Below are 26,087 nucleotides of genomic sequence, written 5' to 3' on the forward strand. Positions count from 1 at the left end.
TTCCTCAACAGGAACAAAATCAGCAAAATTGAAGTATAAGTTGCCCCAGAGCCTAAGGGCTACACTACTGAACTGGCGGAGACCCCCTCGTCTTACTGGCAACTCGCCACATACAGGGAGCTCCCAAAGCCTAAGGAATTGGATTAACACTTACTAGCTCGTCGACTTACGGGCCAAAAGAAATCTACTCCCTTCGTTGAGTTACTCTCAGCTCGGGAGTGGGGGGCAATTGATGAGGGCAGATTTGGCAATCCAGTGAAATTGCGACACGTGGCACCTCGTGACAACTAGGCAAACACCCAGGCAACAACTTACCAAGTTAGTGTCCCCCCTGGGCACCGGTCTGGCTGGCCTAGCGCGACCTGCACGCGGCCTGGCGTGGCCGGCGCGCAACCTGCGTGTGACTAGGCACGGCCTACGCGCGACCTACGTGCGACCTGGCGCGGCCTGCACGCGACCTGGCTGGATCAGCCTGCCACAGGCGCCGACCTGGCAACCTAGCCCGGACACAGGCGCCGACCTGGCAACCTGGCCGGGACACAGGCGCCGACTTGACAACCTGGCCCAAGCGCCGACCTGGCCGCCCGACACAAGCGCCAGCCTGACAACCTCGAGGAGTTCGTCACCGTACCCCGGTTCTGACGGGATATGATGTCTTACCGTTTGAAGGCTTTTCACCCACCTAACCAGCGAGGACACCACTATATAAGGACTCGGACCACCAAAGCCAAGGGGGAGAGAAAAAAGGATGGTAACCCCCGCTCTCTAGCTCTCTCATTTCTCTCCAAGCCCTCTGTAATCAGAATGCTAACTTAGGCATCGGACAGTCCCCGCCGGGAAAATACCCTCGGGCCCTCTGATCCAAAACTCGCAGGTCCCTCAGGTCCTGCCGCCTACAAAGGAGAGAAAATCACCTCACGCGGAGGGTAGTCGGGTTGCGCTGCACCAGGGAGCTCCACCATCCTCTGAGTTGCAGGCTGCCTAGGAGCAAGTCAAGTGACGAGTCCACCAACCAGTTCGCCACCAGGGAGTTCACCACCAGGCAGTTCGCCACCAGGCAGCTCGCCACCAGGCAGTTCGGCACCACGCAGTTCGCCCCCAGGCAGTTCGCCACCAAGCAGCTCGCCACCAGGCAGTTCGGCACCACGCAGTTCGCCCCCAGGCAGTTCGCCACCAGGCAATTCGCCACCAGGCAGCTCGCCACCAGGCAGTTCGCCACCAGGGAGATCGCCATCAGGAAGTTCGCCCCCAGGCAGTTTGCCACCAAGTAGTTCACCACCAGGCAGCTCGCCACCAGGCAGTTTGCCACCAAGTAGTTCTCCACCAGGCAGCTCGCCACCAGGCAGTTCGCCACCAGGCAGCTCGCCACCAGGCAATTCGCTACCATGCAGCTCACCACCAGGCAGTTCGCCACCAGGGAGATCGCCACCAGGCAGTTCGCCACCAGGCAGTTCGACAATAGGGAGCACCACCAGGCAGTTCGTCACCAAGTAGTTCTCCACTAGGGAGCTCGCCACCGGACAGTTCGCCACCAAGCAGTTCTCCCCCAGGGAGTTCGCCACCAAGTAGCTCATCACCAAGGCACGTCACCACCGGGTCAAACAATGAGGTACTTAGCCAAAAAATTTATACATCACAAAAAATGGTACGTGACCAAAAACGGTTACATCAATTGGCACCGTCTGGGGGAACACGCTACGAAAAGCTAAGTTCTCATCCTACAAAAGCTAAGTTCTGATCTTTCCAAAGCTAAGTCCTCACTTTTTTGAAGCTATCACTTTATAGTTTACATTTTTTATGAACTCAAAAACTATGTAGGGAGCTAACAGACTAAGTAGCTCTACCAACCTTACTTTCAATTCAGATAATGCCTCATCAGTCCTCTCCGCAAGGTCCCCCCTACAAAGATGAGGTCTTCATGGCTTCCGCGGGAATTGACGGCTAACAGACTACATAGGCGCTCTTACCGGTCGAGCCTTCCAAGGCTCCCGTGTGAGCTGGCGACCTATAGTTAGTAGTGCTGCCCCCGAAGGTCGAGCTCCTAGTAGCTTCTTGTAGGAGTGGGTGACCGGCATTACGAAGCTGATGTAGCACAATCATAGCTCGACACCTCACAGGCAAACCCTACGGGCCACATTACTTCTTAAGACCCGGTCGCCACTCCGGCACGGGAAAGTCAAAAAAGAGTAGACTACGAGTCACTCCCAAAAGCCTACGGGCCACATTACTGCTTAAGACCCGGTCGCCTCTCCAGCACGGGAAAGACAAAAATGAGTAGACTACGAGTCACTCCCAAAGCCTATGGGCCACATTACTGCTTAAGGCCCAGTCGCCTGTCCGGCACAAGCAAAAGTCAAAGAAGAGTAGACTACAAGTCACTCCCAAAGCCTGCGGGCCACACAATTGCTAAATATCCAGTCGCTTCCTCAACAGGAACAAAATCAGCAAAATTGAAGTATAAGTTGCCCCAGAGCCTAAGGGCTACACTACTGAACTGGCGGAGACCCCCTCGTCTTACTGGCAGCTCGCCACATACAGGGAGCTCCCAAAGCCTAAGGAATTGGATCAACACTTACTAGCTCGTCGACTTACAGGCCAAAAGAAATCTACTCCCTTCGCTGAGTTACTCTCAGCTCGGGAGTGGGGGGCAATTGATGAGGGCAGATTTGGCCCTCCAGTGAAATTGTGACACGTGGCACCTCGTGACAAATAGGCAAACACCCAGGCAACAACTTACCAAGTTGGTGTCCCTCCCCTGGCTGGCCTGGCGCGACCTGCACGCGGCCTACGGGCGGCCTGCACGCGGCCTGCGCGTGGCCGGCGCGCGACCTGCGTGTGACCAGGCGCGGCCTGCGCGCTACCTGGCCGGATCAGCCTGCCACAGGCGCCGACCTGGCAACCTGGTCCAGACACAAGCGCCGACCTGGCAACCTGGCCCGGACACAGGCGCCGACCTGACAACCTGGCCCAAGCGCCGACCTGGCCGCCTGACACAAGCGCCAACCTGACAACCTCGAGGAGTTCATCCCCGTACCCCGGTTCTGATGGGATATGACGTCTTACCGTTTGAAGGCTTTTCACCCACCAAACCCGCGAGGGCACCACTATATAAGGACTCCGCCCTCTAGCTCTCTCATTTCTCTCCAAGCCCTCTGTAATCAGAATGCTAACTTAGGCATCGGAGAGTCCCCGCCGGGAAAATACCCCTGGGCCCTCTGATTCAGTTCTAGTAGGTCCCTCAGTTCCCGCCGCCTACAAAGGAGAGAAAATCACCTCACGCAGAGGGTAGTCGGATTGCGCTGCACCAGGGAGCTCCACCATCCTCTGAGTTGCAGGCCGCCTAGGAGCAAGTCAAGTGACGAGTCCACCAGGCAGTTCGCCACCAGGCAGTTCGCCACCAGGCAGTTCGCCACCAGGCAGTTCGCCACCAGGCAGTTCGCCACCAGGCAGCTCGCCACCAGGCAGTTCGCCACCAGGCAGTTCGCCACCAGGGAGATCGCCACCAGGCAGTTCGCCCCCAGGCAGTTTGCCACCAAGCAGTTCGCCACCAGGCAGCTCGCCACCAAGCAGTTTGCCATCAGGCAGTTCGCCACCAGGCAGCTCGCCACCAGGCAGTTTGCCACCAGGCAATTCGCCACCAGGCAGCTCGCCACCAGGCAGTTCGCCACCAGGCATTTCGCCACCAGGCAGCTCGCCACTAGGCAACTCGCCACCAGGCAGTTCGCTACCAGGGAGATCGCCACCAGGCAGTTCACCCCCAGGCAGTTCGCCAATAGGGAGCACCACCAGGCAGTTCGTCACCAAGTAGTTCTCCGCCGGGAGCTCGCCACCGGGCAGTTCGTCACCAAGCAGTTCATCACCAAGCAGGTCTCCCCCAGGGAGTTCGCCACCAAGTAGCTCATCACCAAGGCACGTCACCACCGGGTCAAACAACGAGATACTTAGCCAAAAAATTTATACATCACAAAAAATGGTACGTGACCAAAGACCGTTACATTAAGAATGATCATGTGTATGCAAATAATGAACATATATATGTGATGTTAGTATTCTATTGATTATTCTCTCTACTCGATAATGCTGTCATAGTTTTATTTATTTCATGAATGTGCCCATGTGTGATGCTTATTCATTACCAAGCGATGTTGATCTCCTTGTCTCCCAATGCACCATCCCTCTCTATTGAAAAACTGCATTGGTAAGCAACCAAAATGCCTAGTAGAACAACAATACATGTGCAATTAAGGAAAAAATGAGAAAAAAAAATAAGAAATAAGCTATTTGACTTCTTACTGTTGAACCATTATGAAGACAATATAATCTTTTTATCTTAATCTCTCATGTGGGAGAACAAGGCACTGACATGCTACTCGTGCATACATATAAAATATTTAGTCTTTCCATCTTCATCTTCATTTACACATTTCTATCCTCTTGAATCTTTATAGACCTCAAATAAATTTATAATTAATGGGTCATTAGTAGAGACCGTGCCCAACGGAGCGGAGTCGCAACGACGATCGTGTGCCTGCAGATGAGGGAAATTTGAAGATTGAAACAATATAACCCAATAGGATTAATGGTGAATGGCAGGGTAGTCACATGGTTATCATCACACGTTCTCTCCTTTCTTTCTCTGGAACGTTTTGCATGGTCTCAAGGATCGATGCTATCATGTACCTACCCTCCATTGATCTGCCCAATTGAAAACTATGGATGAGCCTTCTTCCCCAAATAAGGCTTCATCCTGTATCAAATCCAGAAATGGAGATTTTTTTCGTTTTTATTGATTGATTTCAATCCCCAAATAAGCTGGACCTTGATCCAAATTATGGGCTTTTAGAATTGAAGCTTTACTTTAACGTGGACTTTGATGCAAATTATAACTGAAACTTCCTCTATCGCAGCTGTCTATTCACATTATCTAACATAGGGCTCTGAGCATTTGGTTTATTTTATTAAAAACTGGACCAAATAAATACAAAATTTTAAAACCAGAGTTTTAAATGAAAAACCAAACTTGACTACCTTCGTCAATACAAGATAAAAGTATATGACTTCAGCCTTCAATTGGTTATGAGTTATTTTTTGATCAAATGTTATGGGTTTTAGAGGTATAAATCTGGCCGTGCCACCCACGGCCCAGCACGACTTTCGACCGGTGCCTAATGGCATGGCACAACAGCCCACGGACCGTATCAGGCCCGGCATGATGATCCGTGTCGTGTTGGGACTGGGGTTTGAAGTTCACAGGCCAGCAGTCCGGCATGGTACGACATAATCAAGCGGGACGTGCCGCCCATGGCCCGCATGCCGGTACAGCCCATATATACTATTTATATTATATATATATATATAATATTTACATATTTTATATATTTATATAATATATATATATATATATATATATTTATATAAATTATAATTATATAACAATATATAGTATATAATATATTAATAAAATAAACAATTATTTTGAATTTTATTATACTAATTTATTTAATTATTGTATATATAAGCAATTGTATACATCAAAATTCATATAAAATTAAAATTTTAAGTTTTTTTCAATTTTTTTAAATAAATAGACAAAAATAGCTTTAACCCGGTCCATGGCCCGACTTACGCCAAGGCTTGGCCCATGGGCAAGCTCAGCCTATGACACGGCATGGGCCCACATGGGCCTGGGCCATGGACCGTTTTGGGCCCACCCCCAAAATTTTCACTAAGGAGGGCGACACGGCCCATAATGGCCTATGGGACAATACGGCACGACCCACTTTACACCTCTAATGGATTCATTATTTATCCCGTTTCTTCTTTTGCATTTCAAAATAAAGAGATCCTATCAGGAGTCAAACCCAAGTCACTGGATTCAAAGTCCAAAGTGCTAACCACTACACCATAGAACCATTTTTGAAAAATTGAAAGGGGAGTTGAGAAAGGCCGCAGGTAATATTTGAACCAATAACCATTTTATCTGAAAAATTAATTCAAACAACATGGTCCAGGTGCATGGATTGAGATTAGAAAGATAGACATGTAAAGCATAAAAATGGAGACCAACAAAAGTAGCATTTATAATATTTTTATGCACGAGTGGCTTGTTTTCCCCATTGCGGCAAAACAATCCAAACATAAAACACAAGCAACATCTTGACTCTGATTCTAAAATCTGAAGTGTACACTTTATTGAGTAAAGTTTTAGAATGATATATAATTTTACTATTCCTGGAGCAGAGTAAAGGCTGTATTCTAATATGGTTTGCAACCCATAAGCTGAATATGGATCAAGTCCATACCATGCACCAATGCTTCCACCACAAATTACTATGAAATTTCGCCTTTAGAGTTTTCTCAACTTATTTTGGAGCGGATGTATGAAGTGGATTGCAACAAAGAATTCAGACACAACCATAATACTTTATCTTGATTGAGGACTTTTGCATCTTTTTCTTTTGTTCTCCTTATATTCTTTTTATTATTGCTAGTAATTAAGCACATGCTTTACACATGAGAAATTTTTCTTCATATTGATTACTTAAATTTTAGATATATCACAGTTAAGATAGAAATTGAAATTTAACAAAAGTAACAATATGATTAAAAATTAACTTAAATATTTATTATTCAATTATGACATCATGGGTTTTTTAAAAAAGTTGGACCATTAACTCACCATCTAGATAAGAAAATAGCATTATTTTTGGATTAGTTTTAAATTAGGAAAAATTATAGTCAGAGCCAGGTATACATTTAAAATTAGGCTACAAGTTGGTTCATAAACCTACATAATTTTGACAACTGACTCTACATTTCAAATTATAAAAACCCTTTCTATGTCATCGGAGGCTTATGTGGTTGTTGCCAACATGGGACTCTTAATCCATGTTGGACACAACAAAATGCTTATACTAAAATTGCCCTTTAATGTTGAGTGATTGAAAAAAAAAAAGGTTTTTAGTCTCTCTCTCTCTCACCATCTCACTCACAGTTATCTTTATCTGCTCAACGACTATGTGATTTGAAAATAAATAAAAATGGTTTTTGGTTTCTGTATTTATGTTCTCCATATCAATTTCTCACACACACACACACTCTCTCTCTCTACCTATCGTTCTCTCTCAATCTCTCTCAATTTCTTTCTTGGTTGATCTCTCCTTCTCCCTTAATTTCTATCGTTCTCCTTTAGTTTCTCTCTTGCTCCCTCTCTTGTTTGTTTTATTTTCTAAGACACTTATGTGGTATTAATCAAATCTTATAAAAGAACATTAGACCAACTTTGTATGATTCAAAAATTATTACACCAATTTGATAAAAATTTACAAGAAATTCTTAGCTATGAAATTTATACCAATTAGAGAACAATAGAGATTGAGGGAGAAAGAGATATTGAATGAGAGAGAGAGTGAGAGAGAAGAATGAGAAAATAGGAAAATATTTTTATTTCCAATTGGTTTTAAATTTTACATTCTATTTGCATCATTAATAAAAACATTTCTTATTTATCATACTTATTATTGTTTAATATGTATATTAAAAATGTTTCCAAATTTTTTAATTTCTATTTTTTCATTTTATCTATTTTTTTAATTTTATTATTTAGTCGTGGCAACATGGATTAACCCATTTGACCCAAAATGATTTAATTTCTTATTACCACCTAGATGAAAATACTATTTTTGCTATGTAGATTTTAAAATTATAAGCTTTTATGTTATTGGAATTATTAATTTATTAAGTAAGGATTTAATTAATAGAACTTAATGATGAGAAGAAACAAAAATGACTTAAATATATGATTCAATGAATATTGATGCAAGTTAATAACTTAAATGTTGGATTAAATGAGAGAGAATTGAATGAATTGAATATCTTTAAATTACCTCTTTTCAACTCATTTAATATCAAGAACCAATTACCCTATTTGCCCTCCTTTTTTATCAATAAATTTAAATATAAAGGGATAAATTTTGTTCTTCGAAAATTCCAGAAATATTCTTGAGGCCATTAGTGCTTTTTAAAGTAGTATAGATCAATGTTTTTGAACCTTCATTGACCCGGACGGTCGGACAGTTCGGCCCGAAAATCGTCCAAGCAACCGGTTCCATTTCACCCCTAACCCGTTCTTGGGTCAAAAACCGTTGACTTTGTCAGAAAACCACTGACCCGGGCAATTGAACCGTTGACTCGTTTGACCTGGACAACGGTTAACATTATAAAGATGCAAAGAAACACACGCTCAGATCTGAGTTCATGTCTCAGATCTGTGGAAGAAGAAGAAGAAGAGGAGGAGGTTGTAGAGAATCTCAGATCTGTGGAAGAAGAAGAAGAAGAAGAAGAAGAAGAAGAGGAGGAGGAGGAGGTTGTAGAGAATTTCATATATGAGATCGGCGAACTCAGATCTATGTGTTTCTGCTGCTTCGCCATCGTCGTCGTCGTCACCATTATCGTTGCCAGTGATGTCGAACCATCCTCCTCTCTTTTTTTCTTCTTCCCTCCTTCCTTTCCTTTCTCTTCTTTTCCTTTTGTCCTTTATCCTTCCTTACTTTCTTTCTCTTTTTCATTCTCAGCCGACATCTCTTCTTCACTCCAATTCTCGTTTCTCAAAATTCATATGAAATATTTGCCCTACACCTAATATACAAACCATCCAAACTGTTTGACCCAGACGGTTGAACCACTGACCTGGAAACCGATAGCTAGAACGGTTCCATTTCTGGGTCGGTTTTTAAAACCTTGGTATAGATAGATTTAAAGTAGTATAAATATTGTCCATGCTTCAATATTTGCTATAACTGGAGGTTCATGATAGCTAGATTCAACTATCTCTCATAAATTTACTAACATAAACTGAGCCTTTATTTGAAGAATCCTATTATCAAAGTACTCACCATAAAAAAAAAAAAGAAAAAAAAAATTGAAACTAAACTTGGAGAGTAATTGAGGATCGAACCAAACTTGGAGCGTAATTGAAGAAACTTTCTTGTTTAACTCTCCCACATTCATAGTTGTTTCTCATAAATTACAAATTAATGTTCAACAAATACATTCTGTGGAATTAAACAGAAGGTTTTGTAGCCTTCCGAAGGAGAGAGAGAGCTATACAGTTAGAATTGTAGCTTTGGAAGACATGCTACCCAAAGAAAAGTTTTAGGGAGCAAGAAACTCCATCGAGTTTGTATATATATATCATAAAATAACAATGGAAAGGCACAACCTTTGGCTTCCGAAAATTTTCGGTAATTGAAGAAACTTTCTTGTTTAACTCTCCCACGTTCATATATAGTTGTTTCTCATAAATTACAAATTAATGTTCAACAAATACATTCTACAGAAGCATGCTACCGAATGAAAAGGCCTCAATATGCCTCATCACATAAAAGATGGCAAATTCTCATGGAATTAGATTAGTTGAATTCAAAGTTCATATTATTGTTATAGCTTCAATTCCTCAATTAATTAATTTTGGTTTACCAGAAAATATAAGCTCTATATCAAAAAATAAATAAATAGCAACTAGAAAAGAAAGGAAACACATTCCATAGAAAGTTGACAAATTTTGGGGAAATTTGATGTTTTTTTAGGTAATTCAATTTATATCCTGAAAGCATGTCAAAAAAAGAAAAAAAAAAAGACTGAAACTCATCGAAAATTTTCAGCAGCTCGTTGAATTAAAATCGATATTAGTGCATTGAAAAAATAAATCAAAAGAATAAAAGAACCAATTATTGTCAAACAATTGTATTGCATTATCTTGTAATGATGTACAATAGACTTTCATTGATGATGTGTATAAATAAGCTACAAACCGGTAGCTTTTAAAACATATGATATAACCCGTTGGCAAAATCCTTTAAAATGTAGATGCCAACCATGGGTCAGATTTTGGGAAAATTGCAGGAAGAAATGTTTAGTAAGCCAATATGTTAAGGAGGGTGACTCTCATCTGGATTAAGTGCCTAAACATGCACTCCAAACCACTCTCTAGATCTTCAATGGTGACTTCCAAACTATCCAACCTTGTCTTTGCTTTTTCCACCTTCTTCTCAATATCACAATCTTTCCTTGAAATTTTCTTGCTTATGGCATGGATCGCAGCATCAACACTCTCTACTTCATTCTTATTCTGATTGCCTTCATAACTTATCTGCTCTTTGTGCACAAATTTTAAAACCAATAGCCACGCACTAGATTTCCGCTTTGACATGGACACGGACATGAATGTCAAGAGTGAATGGAAGATGGAGATAGTGATAACACAGACTTGTTTTAGTACTCTAGCAACCATTGATAGATGGTCTTCTATACCAATTGGTGGAGAAGATCCAAGTTTGTTTTTCATTTGCTTCAATGCTTCTAGGCCCTTGACAATATCCTTCTTCATCTTCTTTCTTGCAGAGATGAAAGCATTTATGCAGAATTGGAGGCTTGACTCTTCAGTACTTTTTCTTCTACGAAGACCCGATTGGAGATCTTGAACACTTTGTTTCATCTGCAACAGCAGGTCCCTTGTAGTTTCACACACGTCCACCAATTTGACAGATGCATCTAGAACTTCAGAAACCCATTTCTGGTCTGGAAACTGGAAGAGGGCTTGTTGCGTGGAAGGCAAGTGAAGAAGATCCTTGACGCATTCATACACATCTCCAAGGCCAGAAAGACCAACACATATGGTCTCTGCCTTTGAGCTGGATGTCGACAATTCCTCCCAAGCCTTTAATTTGTTCAACTCGTCGTCGATCGTAGAAGTGACAGGGTGTGATCTGGCAGGCAAACTATTTGAACGAACATGATACCAGTTCTCAGATTTTTCAAGATAATAGCCTGCCATTGCTTTTCTCTCAATGTGAAGCTAGAAATTCAAAATCTTCTGCAGTGCAAAAGTTTCTGGTTCGATCATCTATTTATAACCAAGATTAAACATAAAAAAATACAGATGAGTGGAGGCAACAAGAATCTTTGGAAATTGGCATCCTTACTACTTCCACGTGAATAGCAAGTAAATTTAATGTGATTCTTCCTCTATATTCGGTTATGTTGTCACAATGTTGGCCAGCAATCTCTTTTTTTTTTTCGAATGGTGAAATTATTAACCATGGAATTTTGATGTTGATATGATATAGGTCCACTTCTATCCTTGTCTGCACAGCCGTGACGCTATACTCTGTGCAGATCTCACAATATCTTCTTTAACAATTCCTTCACATGCAGCTGTCTGTTCAAATTATCTAACTTGACCCATCAGTAATAACTAATATTACTGAGAAATTAATTCAAATAGTTTATTCTAGATGTAAATGTTGAGATCTCGAAAAATATAGGAAGATAGAGAAGATGGAGAGCGACAAAATTAGCATTTATTATATTTGTATGCACGAGTGGCTTGTTATCAGCTGGTCTCCATTGATGCAAAACAAAGCAATAAATATAAAAGCAAAAGCACTGGCCGATATTTTGGTTCCGATTAAATATTATGAGTTGTATTACCGGCCGAGGGCGACCAACAGTTAGCTGAGGGGTGGGGATTCAGATATAGTGCTCTTTCCTTTATTGCCGTCGTTTGCTTTTGTGAGTTAATTACGACGTAGGGAAATTTTTTCTTTGTTTTCAAAAAAAAATGGATTTGGGGGCAGATATAGGTTTTGGGATTTTACAACCCGTTCAAGTATGGACAGGATATGGTATTAGGTTAAATCTAACCTTTCCCGTCTTGCATGTTGTTGGAAGGCATATGAAACTAATGTATTATGTGTTGAGTTTAATAATATTTTGAATTTTATGTAAAAGATAATTGATATATATATATGCTGTGTGTTTTTTTTGCATATTTTAATTAAATAATTAGAAACTTTTATATTTGTTTATGTTATTTTACTTGTTTATTGTTTATATATAATAGTAAACAATTGGAAATTAGATTCAGGTTCTAGACCCCACGCACCCCTCTCTCCAATACAATGAGGGTAGGGTAGGAAAGGGTTTTGCGTTTTCATGTGCAATAAGGGTTTGGAATATATATATATATATATATATATATATATATATATATATGAAAATCCAACCTGCTATTTGTTTTGGGGAGGATACGGGTTGGGAGGTCTAGGGAGGCAGGGAGGGTGTAGAATTTACAAAACCCACAAGAATCTCACATGCCCTAAGCCAATGCTAATAAACAAATCTACCTAACTTATTGGGTGAAAACAAAAATAGGCCTACACCAAGTAGAAAAAACTATATACATTTTACAAAAAGAACCAAGAGGAAAGAAAGCACCAACACCATACTAATTCAAGTCCCCCTCAAACCAAAATATTATCTCTTCTTACCTTTGTCACCTAGTGATGGCAATTGGGCGGGTTGGGTTGGGTTTCGTTTAGGTTGAGCTTCAACCCAGTCCATCTAACCCGCCAACCCATTAATGACCCAATTATATAAAATTAAATGGGTTGGATTCAACCCAAACCTGCCTTTACTCAATCCAACCCGCCCAAACCCATTAGTCTTATATTTATGTACTTAAAACTAAAAACTAACTCCCACTTAATAAACAAGTTGGCCATAGCTTGGTGGTAACAGTAGTTGTTATTTACATAAGTGTTTTAGGTTCAAACCATAATACATGCATATTATTTTTACATAAGTGGCAAAGCCATTGACTATGTTCGGATTTTAAGTTTGACCGAACCATTTACATTCAAATCGGTTAAACCAACTTGAACAATCTAACTAGAGTTGTCTTCAAGATAATCACATCAAGAGTGGTTGAAACGTTTGGATTAGGATCAGTTCGGTCACACCAGATTGGATAGGTTCAGTCAATAGCAGATTGACTCAAACCGGCCCATATCATGTTGTGCGCAGGTCAAGGACCAAATCGACTAGTTTGAAGCAGTGCAAGGGGCATGTCAGTCCAAATCCGGATGAGGTTGCACATATTCGGATCGGGTTTATTTGGATTTATGTCAATTTGCGTGAAGTGGGTTGATTCAAGGAAAACTAATTTTAGTAATTAATTAATGCATTACTTATAAATTATTTCACTCAAATGAAGAAAGTTAAAAGAAAAATGCTAAGGAATTCATACTTGTATGAATTGTATTTTTAGTGGTTAACCCAAAGGTTATTCATAACCCAACCCAACCCAATCCATTTAAATTGACCTAATGAGTAATCAACCCATTTCCAACCCGCCAAATAAATTGGCGGGTTAGATTGGATAGATATTGGGTGGATTGGATGGGTTCAACGGGATGGGTGAAAAATTTCCACACCTATTGTCACCTCTATCTCTCCCTCTTATGTTTTTGGGGCCTCATTATTATTGTAAACTGAACTAGAAGCAGGGAGGTCAACAGAGTTCTCATCATCACTATTAGATTATGCCCCGCTTAGGAACTAGCTCTTCAAACAATTCACACGAAATTTTACCAACCTACAAATTAGATGGATGCGTCAGGTTAGGAATGCATCTCTGGATTTAAAAACATCACCTCTTTCTTCTCTCCATTTCAAAGAATCTTGCTATAAAGGAGTTATACGCTTAACCACCGAGTCCACCGAAACTCTAGGTTGAGGAGAGACTGGTTTCTTTATTCTCCTGTGACTCTCTCTTTTCGTAAGCGCTCTAAGTCAAGAATACAACCCAGTAAGCAACTTATTAAAATGTTGCAATATATCAAAGAAATTAATATTGAGTTTTTCCTCATGAGGAGTTGGCCTCGTCAAGGACAATGGATATTGCCGTATAGCCACGGTATATTAATCGTTGCTAATTAAAAATTTTATTGCAATAGATTTATTTTGTATTGTTGTCATAAATTGCTATAACAATGATTTTATTCGTGACTATAGAATATGGGCTATTGATGAACAAATAGAAATAGCAATGGTTTCAAGTAAAACAATCGTTAAAAGTATTAACTATTCTTTTGTATTGCCACGGGGTATTTTACATTAATGGTATTTATAAAATTCTTATAGCAACGGTTATGGTTAAAAACCGATGTCGTAGAATTGTCGTTACAAAATATAACTGTTCCTAAAACTGCTATTGTATGGCACTTTTAGCAACGGTTTTATCAAAACATTGCTACAGTTTTTTTCCCTTTTAATTTTTGAATTAATGCCATTACAAAAAAATTAATTTCACCTATATGATAAAACCTGTACAAACTTACACAAAATATTCATAGTAGTATTTGTTCAATACACATATTTAATAAATTTTTTATCACCAAAAAATAAAAGAGAATTAACAAAATTATCCTCATTGCATCTGAATAGTTGTTTATATGTGCATCATATTCAAGACCTTCTCTTTGGATCATAAAGTTCAGTTTGTCAATTTCAACAAAAATGAATACATAAGAATTGATGTCAATAATTAGCTATATAAATTAAATTATGTAAGAGTTTTATATGCATTATATATATATATATACTTACCATTGATTTAACCCATGCGATGTGAGATCAATTGCATCTCCAAGAGTTTCCATATTACCACATTTCCTCAACAAAACTAAGTTATTAATCATTACTGATTTTAAGGATATCTCACACCATCCATGACCAAGTGCTTCATCACCCACCACATTTTTAGGATCTTCATTAACAAGTATACCTCTTGTCACCTTTTTCTTACCATATCCTCGTTAAAGAGCTTCACATGTTTTAATGCATACACAATAAATCATTTTAGGATTATAATAATATTTTTCAAGAGAAATAACATTTATTTTATTATACTAAGAATACCTCATCCAAATTTTCATTTGCAGGTCAAATGAATTATTGTTGCCCACATGTGAAGGAATGCTCCCAACTTGTAGTTCCTAATGGTTAATGGCATAGATATTAAATATTGTTTACTTATAATAAATTAATATTTTATAATCATACCTTTACCTCATATAGGGTCACCACTACATTATAGCTACTAACAGAGAAATGCATTTGGTGTGGAGAATCCAAAGGAACATTTTCAACATTTTGGGCCTTGATTACAATAAACAAGTATCATTATCATATATTGTCAATCCAATTGCTATATGTATAAATATTTTAGTTATTGTAAGAAATAATACTTATTTGTCTACCTAGCACGAGATTCCATAATCCAAAAAAATTTGTAGCCATATTTTTCATTTTTCCCTCTAAGTCATTGATTTTGTCTTTTAATTGTCGATTTTTAATCTCCAATTCCATATTCAAGACATGTCTCGTTAGTTCAGATCCCCATAAATCTGTTGGAGTTGGACCTGATCCCATCAAGCGCACTCGATCACACCTTTCTGGTTCACCGATGACTTAAGAAAAAATATCATCTTGGGCGATAGTACTTCTTCTCTCAAAAAATCCTTCATTATTTTGTTGAGAAGATGCAAGCTCATTAACTTTGACTACAATATATTAATTAAACTATTTATTTATAGAATTATATGCAAAGTTAAAAAACACCAGAAATAAAGAAATCCAAGTATATACCATAATCTCTATAGATGCATCATCGATAGGTCTGCCATCCTCACAATTATGTGTTTTTTTAAAAGAGTAGCCCTATCTAATACTTCCCTAAACCTCTTCTTCCTATTTTCATATATACAACATTAAGACCTTTTGGATAGCAAATTAATTTTGATGGTTAGCCGGAAAATATAAAATTGAAATTTACCTCTTTGCGAATCAGTGCTAAACTTTTTGTTCCTGTACAAGGGTCAGATCAGTAAAAGGGTCATCCAAAAATATTCAAGATTTTTTGAGCATGCTGAAGAAGCAGAGGAAGAAGAGGTAACCTATGACTTTAAACCTATTGATTATCATTTTTGCTGGCCATTTGATTTCTTGTACTACTTTCATTGAAAATGTGTATGAAGCTTCCTTTTGTGATTTCTACTCGTTTGTACATGTAGAGATATTGTTGATTGGGTTCCTAAGGTTGTTGTAATCAGAGTACACTACAGATATAAATTGGACTAAAGCTTATGGAGTTCCTAAGGCTGTTGCTTGGGTCAATGATGAACTTAGGAAAGGAACTGTGCTATCACCAGAGTTTGTTGGATTTATTTGTTGGGTTTTATCTAAGGAAAATCAGCATTGTTGATTAGTGTTAATGAAGGCTTCGAATCTATTGCTATGCAATTGGTGATCAGGCATTAGAGGTAATCATACTTATTGATGGTGCGCAATCCGGTGGGTCCTAGCTATCAAGGATCTTGCCTCGGGCTAGAGCAGAAGGTGCTTGAAACGAAGGGGAAAGAGAGTAATCTCTGGGGAAGAACCCGATGAGAATGCTCTGAAGCTCAAGTTAGTATTTCCTCAAAGGCAAGATAAAACCAGATGGCACAAAGTTCACATACCTCTTCTTGGGGGGAAGAGGGCCTTTTATAACCACTTCGCGCACTCACTCCTAAGCTTCTGTTAGGTCGGGTATGATTACCCCTGCACTTCTGCCAGTTCGGGTGTCATCACCTCTGTTGGGGCAGAACCGCCACTACTCTCTTTGTCGGAGCCATCTCTATAACTGGAGATGGCGGTGGCAGGTGGCGGTGGCAGGTGGCCGTTGAAGTGCGATTGTCAAGCGTCAGATCCCAAGTCAGTCAGGTGCGCCGCCTCAGGATACGAACTCCTTCAGTGTCAGGTACGGTACGGTTGTTCAGTTCGACGTCCTTGAGGTGAAGTGTTGGAGTGGTGTGCGAGGTGAAGTCTTGAGTTCGGATGGAGGTGTGGCCCGAACTGCCATGGGACGGGCCAGTTCGGGTTGTTTCGTAAGGCTCGGGGCCTAAGGGAGAGCTAGGGCTCCTTGCGGGGAGTTCGGGCTCTTTGTAGGGAGCTCGGGCTCCTTGTAGGGAGTTCGAGCTCCTTGTAGAGAGTTCGGGCTCCTTGTAGGGAGTTTGGGCTCCTTGTAGAGAGTTCGGGCTCCTTATAGGGAGTTCGGACCGCTGGTTCCTCCTTTCGGAGCTCACATCTTGGGTGTGTTGTTGTGCCAAGCTGTTGCCTTTGCCACGTGTTGAGTGGTTATGAGGTCGGGCCAAATCTTCCTTCATCAATTGCCCCCCACTCCTCGCGCAAGGACACTTGCCCTTGTGCGGGGAGTTCGCGAGGTGGCGGGTGGATTTGACCCGTACTTCAAACTGGTTTTGACTGATAGCGCGAAGTGCGCGTTCGTTAGGATCTTTCCGGGTTTCTCGAGCGCCAAAAAGTCGGGAAACGCACCAATCCGTCTATAAATGCTGACAGACGTGACAACGCGCGTAATTTCAAAATTCAAAAAAGCGCGCCGCTGAGAGATGTGACAGCGGGCGTCTTTTCAAATTTGAAAAAATGTGTCGCTACCGCCTTTAATGCGGGGAGACGTGCGCTGGCGCTCTTTTAGTTTCAAAAGACGTGCGGCCAGTCACGTCTCGGTCTCAGGAGACGTGCAGTCAGTGCGACTGCGAGCCGTTGGATTCGCTTTGATCAGAGCCGTTGATTTTTTGTTACTGTGGGTATAAATAGTGGGGGACCCCAGTCACTTTGTCACTCCTGCGTTTTTGCTTCTTGAGCTCGCGTCCAATTTTCAGCTCGCGTTCAAGTTCCCGTGGTCCGCTTGCTTATTCCAGGTGAGTACTTTCCTGGAATCCTTCTCCTCCCGATGTCTAGCTCAGGTAGCTCAGACAGTTCTTCGAGTGGGTCAGATGTAGGTTCTAAGAACCAAGCTGCATTCCCCGACAGCCCTAGTGAACCCGAGGTAGAGCTTGAGGAAGAGTTCGAACCCATAGGCCGAATCGCCTCGGGTAGTTTGGCGTCCTTCTCCCGTCGAGGTCGGACGTTAGACAAGTTTGGCCCCTCGACCATGACGCCTGAGGGGTTTCACTCCCTTATAACCTAGTTTAACTTGCCTAGGGAGTACACTTATTTTATACCCTCGAGCAGTTTCCCTTGGGAACACGGTCCTGATGAGATCGCGATATTCCGAGAGCAGCTCGCTGTCGGGTTGCGCCTGCCTTTCCACCCCTTATCGTCAAGGTTATGAACCACTTCGGCGTTACCGTCGGCCAACTTCACCCGAATTCTATTCGTAACTTGGTGGGGACAATCTCCCTATTTTGCGAATAGATCTTGCCCTTAGACTTGGAGATTTTTTCTTCCATTCTGATGCTTAAGAAGCAAGCGGGTTCCCTTCCCGGGCGTAGGCGGAAGTATTACCTGTCTCCTCACCCGGGGTTTAAGCTCTTACACGATCTTCCCAATAAGGTCCCGGCATGGAAACGGGACTACTTCGGGGTGCAAAGTGCATTGGGGTGGCCGTTCCAAACCGGGTGGGGGATGGCTGCCCCTGACGCCGGTGTTACGCTTGATAGGGAGACGGCGAAGGGCCTCTGGGAATGGACATGGCTTGGGCTAAAATGCCACCATTATCTGACGAAGGCTAAGCTCATCGAGGCCGGTCTGAGTTCGGGTAGGTTCCTTACTCAGAGACTTGCCTTTTGTTTTGTTCTGTTCTTTCGTTTTCCTGATGTCGAGCTCTTTTTGTAGGTGTGATGGACTCAGAGAAGACTCGTGGTGGGAACCTGTTTCACACCATGAAGAGGAGGAAGTGAGTCGCCAAACGAACTCGTGTCGAGCTGCCCCGAGATCCAGAGCCCGAGGTACCGGACTACTCGTCAGTGGATCCGTCCAGGGAACCCGAGATGGCCCCTCCAGTACAGGAAGTGGCAGGGGTCCCTTATGCCGAGGCTACTTACACGGGGGCTCCTGCTTACTCTGAGTCTGCTTATACACGAGCTGGGCCTTCAAGCTCGGGAGCCCACGGCGAGTTCAGGAGTGTGTTGTCACCGAACCACACTCTTCAGAAGAGTAGGGAAGCCACTTATCCTGAGGAGGTCGCGGCATGGACCAAGCTTCCTTTGAACCAGGTAGCTTGCCGTGCTGCCACTCATGCCATGGTGGTAAGTCAACAATTTCTTGTCAGGCTCTTTGCTTTTATCTTTCTTGCTATCGTTCTTTTGATCATTTGTTATTTTTCCTTTTGGTAGGTGAATTCTTCTATCCATGCCTTGGCGGCCCAAGTGGAAAGGAGCTCGAGACAGGTGCGAGCTGCCGAAGAGGCTTCCCGTGCTGCTGAGGCGGCTTCTCGAGCTGCTGAGGCGGCTTCTCATGCTGCACAGGCCAGGCTGGCAAGGTCTCAGAGAGATACCGAGGCCATGGGAGTTGTGGTGAAGCATATGGCAGACCTGAGGCTGGATTTGCAGCATCAGGATGAATAACTCCAAGAGGATATTAGGGAGAGGACGTAGTGCTTTTCTCAAGGTATTGAGGATGCCAAGAAGAAGGCCGTCGATGACTATCGCCTCGTCGCGCTTTGATGACCTGATGGTGGGCGCATACAGAAGGGGATTTAAACTAAGTCGGTGGATGATCCGGAATATGTACCCCGAGCTCGATATTAGCGCTATAACCACTTCGCGCATTACTCAGGAGATGGCCAATGCTGCAGATGATGAATCTGACTCTGAGGATGAGGCAGGTCCTTCGGGTGTTGTTGAAGTGGCTTCTGATGATGACGAAGTGCCTCCGGGCCTGTGAGCTCGATATGTATATATATATATATATATATATTTTGTTTTTTGGAAATGTACACTCCCTTATTTTGCAATGGAATGACTTTCTTTTGGTTTAAGTGTTGATCGCTCTTTCTCCCGAACTGACCGTATTTGCTGAACTGACCATATGCCCGATATGTTTTTTGCCTGGGTTACTGCACTCGCGCGGCCTGATTTGGTGTTAATACTTGGCCTTTGAGATGCCGATGCCCCTATTAGTTCGTTGTCAGCACTTTGCCTGAGCCTTTGGTTGGCACTTTTTGCCTTTGCTTGCCTATGCCGAGGTTCTTTGTTAGCTCGACATCCTAGCCCTTAGGCTCTGGTAGCGACTTTGTCCACTTCGCTTGGTGGTCTATAGGTAGTATCGCCTCAAGTTAACGGCGTTCCACACTCGGGGTACTCGTTTGCCCTCTAAGGTTTCGAGCTCGTATGCCCACCCGAGTGCTCTCTTTACTCTGTAGGGCCCTTCCCAATTCGGTCCAAGTTTGCCCATGCCGGGCTCGGGTGTCGTGATCTTACGGAACCAGGTTGCCAACGCGGAAGTTCCGCTTCTTTACTCTGCCATTGTAGTACCGAGCTACTCTTTGCTAGTAAGCTGCGGTCTGGATATACACGAGGTCTCTTACCTCATCCAGTAGGACGAGGTTGGTACGTAACTCGTCTCCGTTTGTCTGATCGTCATACGCTTCTAGTCGCAGTGTAGGTACTTCAATCTATGCCGGGATTACCGCTTCAGTGTCGTAGGTGAGGTTAAAGGGGGTCTCTCCAGTGGCAGTTTTTTTCGTAGTTCGGTGAGCCCATAGAACACTCGGTAGCTCGTCTGCCCACAACCCTTTAGCTCGGTCTAGTCGCGCTTTCAGTCCGCGGAGGATAGCTCTGTTCATTACTTATGTCTGACCGTTTGCCTGCGGGTGTGCGACCGATGTGAAGTTCTGTCGAATTACCATATCTTGGCACCATTCCTGGAACTAGATATCCTTGAACTGCTTGCCGTTGTCGAAGATCAGTACTCGAGGTAACCCGAAGCAACATACTATGTTCTTCCAAAAGAAGTTCTGTATGTTTCGATCTGTAAATGTTTCCAGAGGTTCAACTTCTATCCACTTTGTAAAGTAATCTACCACCACCACTAGGAACTTCCTCCCACCTGTCGCTGGCAGGAATGGCCCCAGGAGGTCGATGCCCCATTGCGCAAAGGGCCATGGACTGGTGAGGTACTTGTGGTCGACGGCAGGCTGATGGTGGATATTGGCATGCTTCTGACACTTGTCGCATTTTCTGACGAGCTCGACGGCCTCTACCTTCATCATTCGCCAGTAGTACCCTTGTCGAAGTGCCTTTTGGGCAAGGGCCCAGCCTCCCAAGTGTCCGCCACACAGACCTTCATGAGTGTCGCGGAGTACGAGCTCGGCTTCAGCAGGTCGCAAGCAACGCAGGTAGGGGACAGGGTAGGACCGTCGGTACAGCCGTTCATCTATTATGACGTATTTGGCTGCCCGGTGCTGCACCCTCCTGGCTGCATTGCGGTCCGTAGGGAGGGTCCCATCTAGCAAGAAGCTCGCGAGTGGGTCAATCCAGCTTGGCTCTACTTCAAGGACGGGAGCGACCTCCTCTGCCCCAACGAGAATGCTAGGCCGAGGTAAGTCCTCTATGTACACGGATCTCATGGCACTGTGACTCATGCTGGCTAATCGGGACAGGGTGTCGGCCTCAGTGTTCTCTGACCTCGGGATTTGCCTGATGAAGTGTGACTAGAAGTTGAGCAGAGCCTCCTTTACTTTTGCCAGGTAGGCGATCATAGTTAGCTCGCGTGCTTCGTATTCGCCCGTAACCTGGTTGACCACAAGCTGGGAATCGCAGCAAATAACTATGTGTTTTGCTCTTACTTTTTGCGCTAGGTTCAGTTGGCTATCAGTGCCTCATACTCCGCCTCGTTGTTGGATGCCGCGAACTCAAAGCGTAGTGCGTATTCCAACTTCGTGCCACCCGGGCCGCGTAGCACTATTCCAGCCCCGCTGCCCTGCTGGTTCGAGGAGCCATCTACGTGAAGGATCCAGGGCTCCTCATCCCAATTCATATTTGGCCTAACCAGGAGAGATGCCACAATGGCTGCTACTTCACGGGGTTCAGACTCTATTGGCTTGGGAGCTCCGGGCTCACCCGAACTGGGGATCTCGGGCTCAACCGGCCAAGGGACTTCGAGGCTGAACGTGCACTCGGCGATAAAATCTGCTAAGGCTTGGGCCTTAATAGCAGTTCGTGGCTTATACTGGAGGTCGTACTCGCTGAGCTCGATGGCCCACTTCGTCAACCGACCGGAAACCTCGGGCTTAAGTAAGACTTGCCTCAAAGGTTTGTCAGTCAAGACGATGACAATGTGAGCCTGGAAATATGGGCAGAGTTTCCGAGCTGCAATTACTAGTGCGTATGCTAGCTTTTCTATCTACAGGTATCACGTCTCTGCTCCCTGCAAAATTTTACTAACATAATAGATGGGTCGTTGAACCCAATCTACTTCTTTTATTAGTACCAAACTGACCACCTCGTCGCTTGCCGAGAGGTACAGTTCTAAGACCTCACCCTCCTCGGGCCTGGTTAAGATCGGCACACTAGCGAGGTAGTTTTTTAGCTCGTCGAATGCGAGCTGGCAGTCTCGGGTCCATTCGAACCCTTTGCCTTTGATTGCTTTAAAGAAAGGCAGGCAGCGGTCTGCCGACTTGGACATGAAGCGGCTCAGAGCGGCTATGCAGCCATTTAGCCTATGAACCTCTTTTACTTTTTGGGGTGGTCTCATATCTAGGATGGCCTTTATCTTGTCCAGGTTGGCCTCAATACCACGCCGGTTGACGATGTACCCTAGGAACTTACCCATGGTGACACCGAAGACACACTTGTTTGGGTTTAGTTTCATGCTAAATTGACACAGAATTTGGAAGACAGAATCTAAGTCTTGTATTAATTCCTGTGAAAACTGTGTTTTAACGACCATGTCATCTACATAACACTCTATTTCCGTGCCAATTAAGGGCTGAAACAGCTTATTCACAAGTCTTTGGAAGGTCACCGCAGCATTCTTCAGTCCGAAGGGCATGACCTAGTAGCAATACAGGCCGAACTCGGTTATGAAGGTGGTTTTTTCCTCATCGGACTGGTCCATCCTGATTTGGTTGTAGCCCAAGTAGGCGTCCAAGAAGCTTAGCAACTCATGTCCCGAGGTCGCGTCCACTAGGCGGTCAATTCTGGGGAGGGGGAAGCAGTCTTTCGGGCAAGCTCGGTTCAGGTCAGTGTAGTCGACGCACATGCGCCACTTGCCGTTTGCCTTTTTCACCAGCACTGGGTTGGCTACCCAGCTCGGGTAATGAACTTCCCTTATGAAGTCTGCAGCGATGAGCTTTTCGACCTCCTCGTCGACCGCCCTCCAGCGTTCTGGGGCTAAGTTGCGTTTCTTCTGTCTAATGGGTCTGACTACAAGGTCAGTATTAAGTTTGTGAGTTATAAGGTTGGGGTCAATACCGGGCATATCGGCCGCAGTCCATGCAAAAATATCTAAATTTTGAAGTAAGAAACTCACCAGTTCGGTTTGTAGAGGTTCCTGGACGGAAGTACCGATCTGTAGCGTCCGAGCTGGGTCTGTAGCCGAAGTTGGGATCGCGACCGTTTCTTCTGTGGGCACAGCTCATTCCTCGCCTTGCTCCATAGGCCGCTCCAGTTCGAGATCGTCGGCCACCTTGGTTTTTCCCTTCAGGGCGGGAACATAACACTTGCGGGACTCAAGCTGGTCGCCCCACGCTACCCCCACACCGAAGTCTGTAGGGAACTTCATTGCCAAATAGTAGGTGGAGACCACTGCTCGCAGGACATGCGTGATTGGCCGCCCTATTATGGCATTGTATGGGGAGGGGGTCGCGACCACCAGGAAATTGTGGTTGAGTCTCACCGCACAAGGCCATGTGCCGACTTCCATAGGTATTGTTATTTTCCTGAGGGGCCTGACTTCCTCTCCACTGAAGCCCACCATTGGAGTGTTCACGGGTTTCAACTCGCTTTTCTGCAGCTAAAGCTGGTCAAACATCGACTTGAAGAGGATGTCCGCCGAGCTGCCTGAATCCACAAGTACGCGCCTGACATCGAAGTCGTTGATCCTTAGTTTTATGACAAGCGCGTCATCGTGGGGGTAGTGGACCCCTCGCGTGTCGTCTTTCGTGAAAAAAATTGGTTATTCCGTCTTCGGCCTCTTTGGAGGGTTCTGTTCTTCTCGGACTGCTTTGCGAACTGACATCCGGGCTGCTGCCGAAGTACAACCTGCTACCACCGAACCTTCCACTATCACGTGGATGGTTTCCCGAACTGGCCTTTCCTCCGGAGGCTGTCTTTGCGATGGTTCGGCTGGCTTGCTACTGGATTCGAGGGTATCCCTTCCGTGCTCCCCTTGCCGATCTGTCTTATTGTTATTATTATTATTATGCTGTACAAAATTTCTCAAGTATCCGCGATGGATGAGTCCCTCTATCTCATCCCAGAGATTACTACACTGTTCGGTACTGTGACTGTGATCTCTACGGAAACTGCAGTACAAGTTTTTATTTCTCTCGTTTGGGTTCCCTTTTAGACGAGGTGGCCATTTTACGTATGGGGCGTCTTTGATCGTCATCAAGATCTTGGTCCGCCTCGCGTTCAAGGGTGTGTAGTCCGTCCGAGCTGCTAAGGGAGCTCGAAACGGCTGGCTCGGCTTCGTCTCCCGGACCGGGTTTTTTCTTCTGTCGGCTGGGTTGGAGGGCTCGCCTTCCCTCTTCCTTTTCTCGATCCCGCTTTCGGCCCTTTGGTTGATCTCTTCCTCTGTTCTCATGAACTTATCTGCGAGCTTGAGGAAATCGGCTACGGTCGCGGGCTGGCTAGCTACCATGTGCCATTTGAACTCCTTGTGTGTTACTCCTCTCTTGGCCGCCGCGAGCTGCACCGCTGGGTCTAGCCGCGGTATCTGCAAGCATGCGTCATTGAATCGCTTGATGTAGCCCCGGATGGACTCTCCTTCCCTCTAGACTACTCCGAAGATGCTTTCCTCGGTTCTGGGGCACCGCTTGCTGGTAACGAAGTGTGCGGTGAAGACCTGCACAAACTGGGTCCAGCTTCTTATCGACCCGGGGGCCAAGTTCCTATACCAAGTGCGGGCCACCCCCCTGAAGGTGGTGGTGAAGGCCATGCACATGCACGATTCACTGGCCCTGGCTAGTGCATTTGGGACTGGAAGGCATCGACGTGGTCGTTGGGGTTGAAGGACCCATCATACTTGTCCAAAGGGGGGACCTTGAAGTCTCTGGGCATGGGGACTTCAAGGAGTTCAGATGAGAGGGGGGAAGGAACTGAGAGAATAGGGGCGGCTTTTACCTCGTCCGAGCTTGTCTCTTCTTTACCTCTGAGCTCGGGCAGGACACGAGTGGCAGTTCGGCAACTTCGTCGGCGCCTTCGTTGCTGAGTGGGCCTGGTACTGGCGCTGCTGACCTCTGTGTTGCCGAGCTCAATGGGCCCGGACTGTTGGTAGTCCGCTGCTAGGACGCTGAATCGATTCTCTGTCAGCGGGAGCTCAGACTTGGAGGCTTCTCCTCGGTGATGGCGTCTGCCCTGAGGGGAGGGTTTAACCGGCTTTGGAGCAGGGTGCCGAGGTGGAAGTTGGGGTTGGCTCAGAGGCAGTTGGGGGAACTGCTGCTGATAGTGATACTGAGAGATGTGGTGCAGTACTTGGTGCTACTGGAATTGTTGCATTTGGGCTTGCATTGCCCGCATGCATTGCATCAGGTCATCCAATTGGTTCTGGCTGGTCACCAGGGGGACAACAGTTGGTTCGGCAAAGGTTGTTTCGACAGGGAGAGGAAAGGGGACGTTCATGGCGGGGAGATTTACGGGCACCACTGTTCGTGGCGCATTCAAGCTAGGGATTCCATCCACCGGAAGGGGGATGGTGAACTGTCCGATGCACACCACGGGGACTTAAAGTTGTTCCCCGGTGGTGTTCATCTCCGTGCCACGTCCGGCATTGCTAGAAGAAGCCATGAGTGTTGGGGTTTTTTGGAAAAAATGGGTTATGAGAATTTTAGAGGGAGGCTTTTAGAAGCGTTTCCCATAGACGGCGCCAATTGATGGTGCGCAATCCGGAGGGTCCTAGCTGTCAAGGATCTTGCCTCGGGCTAGAGCAAAAGGTGCCTGAAACGAAGGGGAAAGAGAGTAATCTCCGGGGAAGAACCCGGTGAGAATGCTCCGAAGCTCAAGTTAGTATTTCCTCAAAGGCAAGATAAAACCAGATGGCGCAAAGTTCACATACCTCTTCTTGGGGGGAAGAGGGCCTTTTATAACCACTTCGCGCACTCACTCCTAAGCTTCTGTTAGGTCGGGTATGATTACCCCTGCGCTTCTGCCAGCTCGGGTGTCATCACCTCTGTTGGGGCATAACCGCCACTGCTCTCTTTGTCGGAGCCATCTCTGTAACTGGAGATGGCGGTGGCAGGT

The 26,087-nt window shown here is 44.6% G+C and overlaps 1 protein-coding gene across 1 annotated transcript; it reads right to left on the reverse strand.

Annotated features, from left to right (window-relative positions):
• Positions 1 to 9,913: 9,913 nt before the first annotated feature.
• Positions 9,914 to 10,834, reverse strand: LOC104611748 (uncharacterized). The gene has a single exon (XM_010278946.1). The coding sequence runs from the start codon at positions 10,832 to 10,834 to the stop codon at positions 9,914 to 9,916; it is 921 nt and encodes a 306-aa protein (XP_010277248.1).
• Between the last annotated feature and the right edge of the window lie 15,253 nt (positions 10,835 to 26,087).

Source organism: Nelumbo nucifera, chromosome 8 (genome assembly GCF_055504915.1).
Source record: "Nelumbo nucifera cultivar China Antique chromosome 8, China Antique-T2T, whole genome shotgun sequence".
NCBI classification, from domain to species: domain Eukaryota; kingdom Viridiplantae; phylum Streptophyta; class Magnoliopsida; order Proteales; family Nelumbonaceae; genus Nelumbo; species Nelumbo nucifera.

What these genes read in the sequence shown, in the direction of transcription:
- LOC104611748 (XM_010278946.1), bottom strand. Translation starts at nt 10,834, where the DNA reads ATGGCAGGCTATTATCTTGAAAAATCTGAGAACTGGTATCATGTTCGT.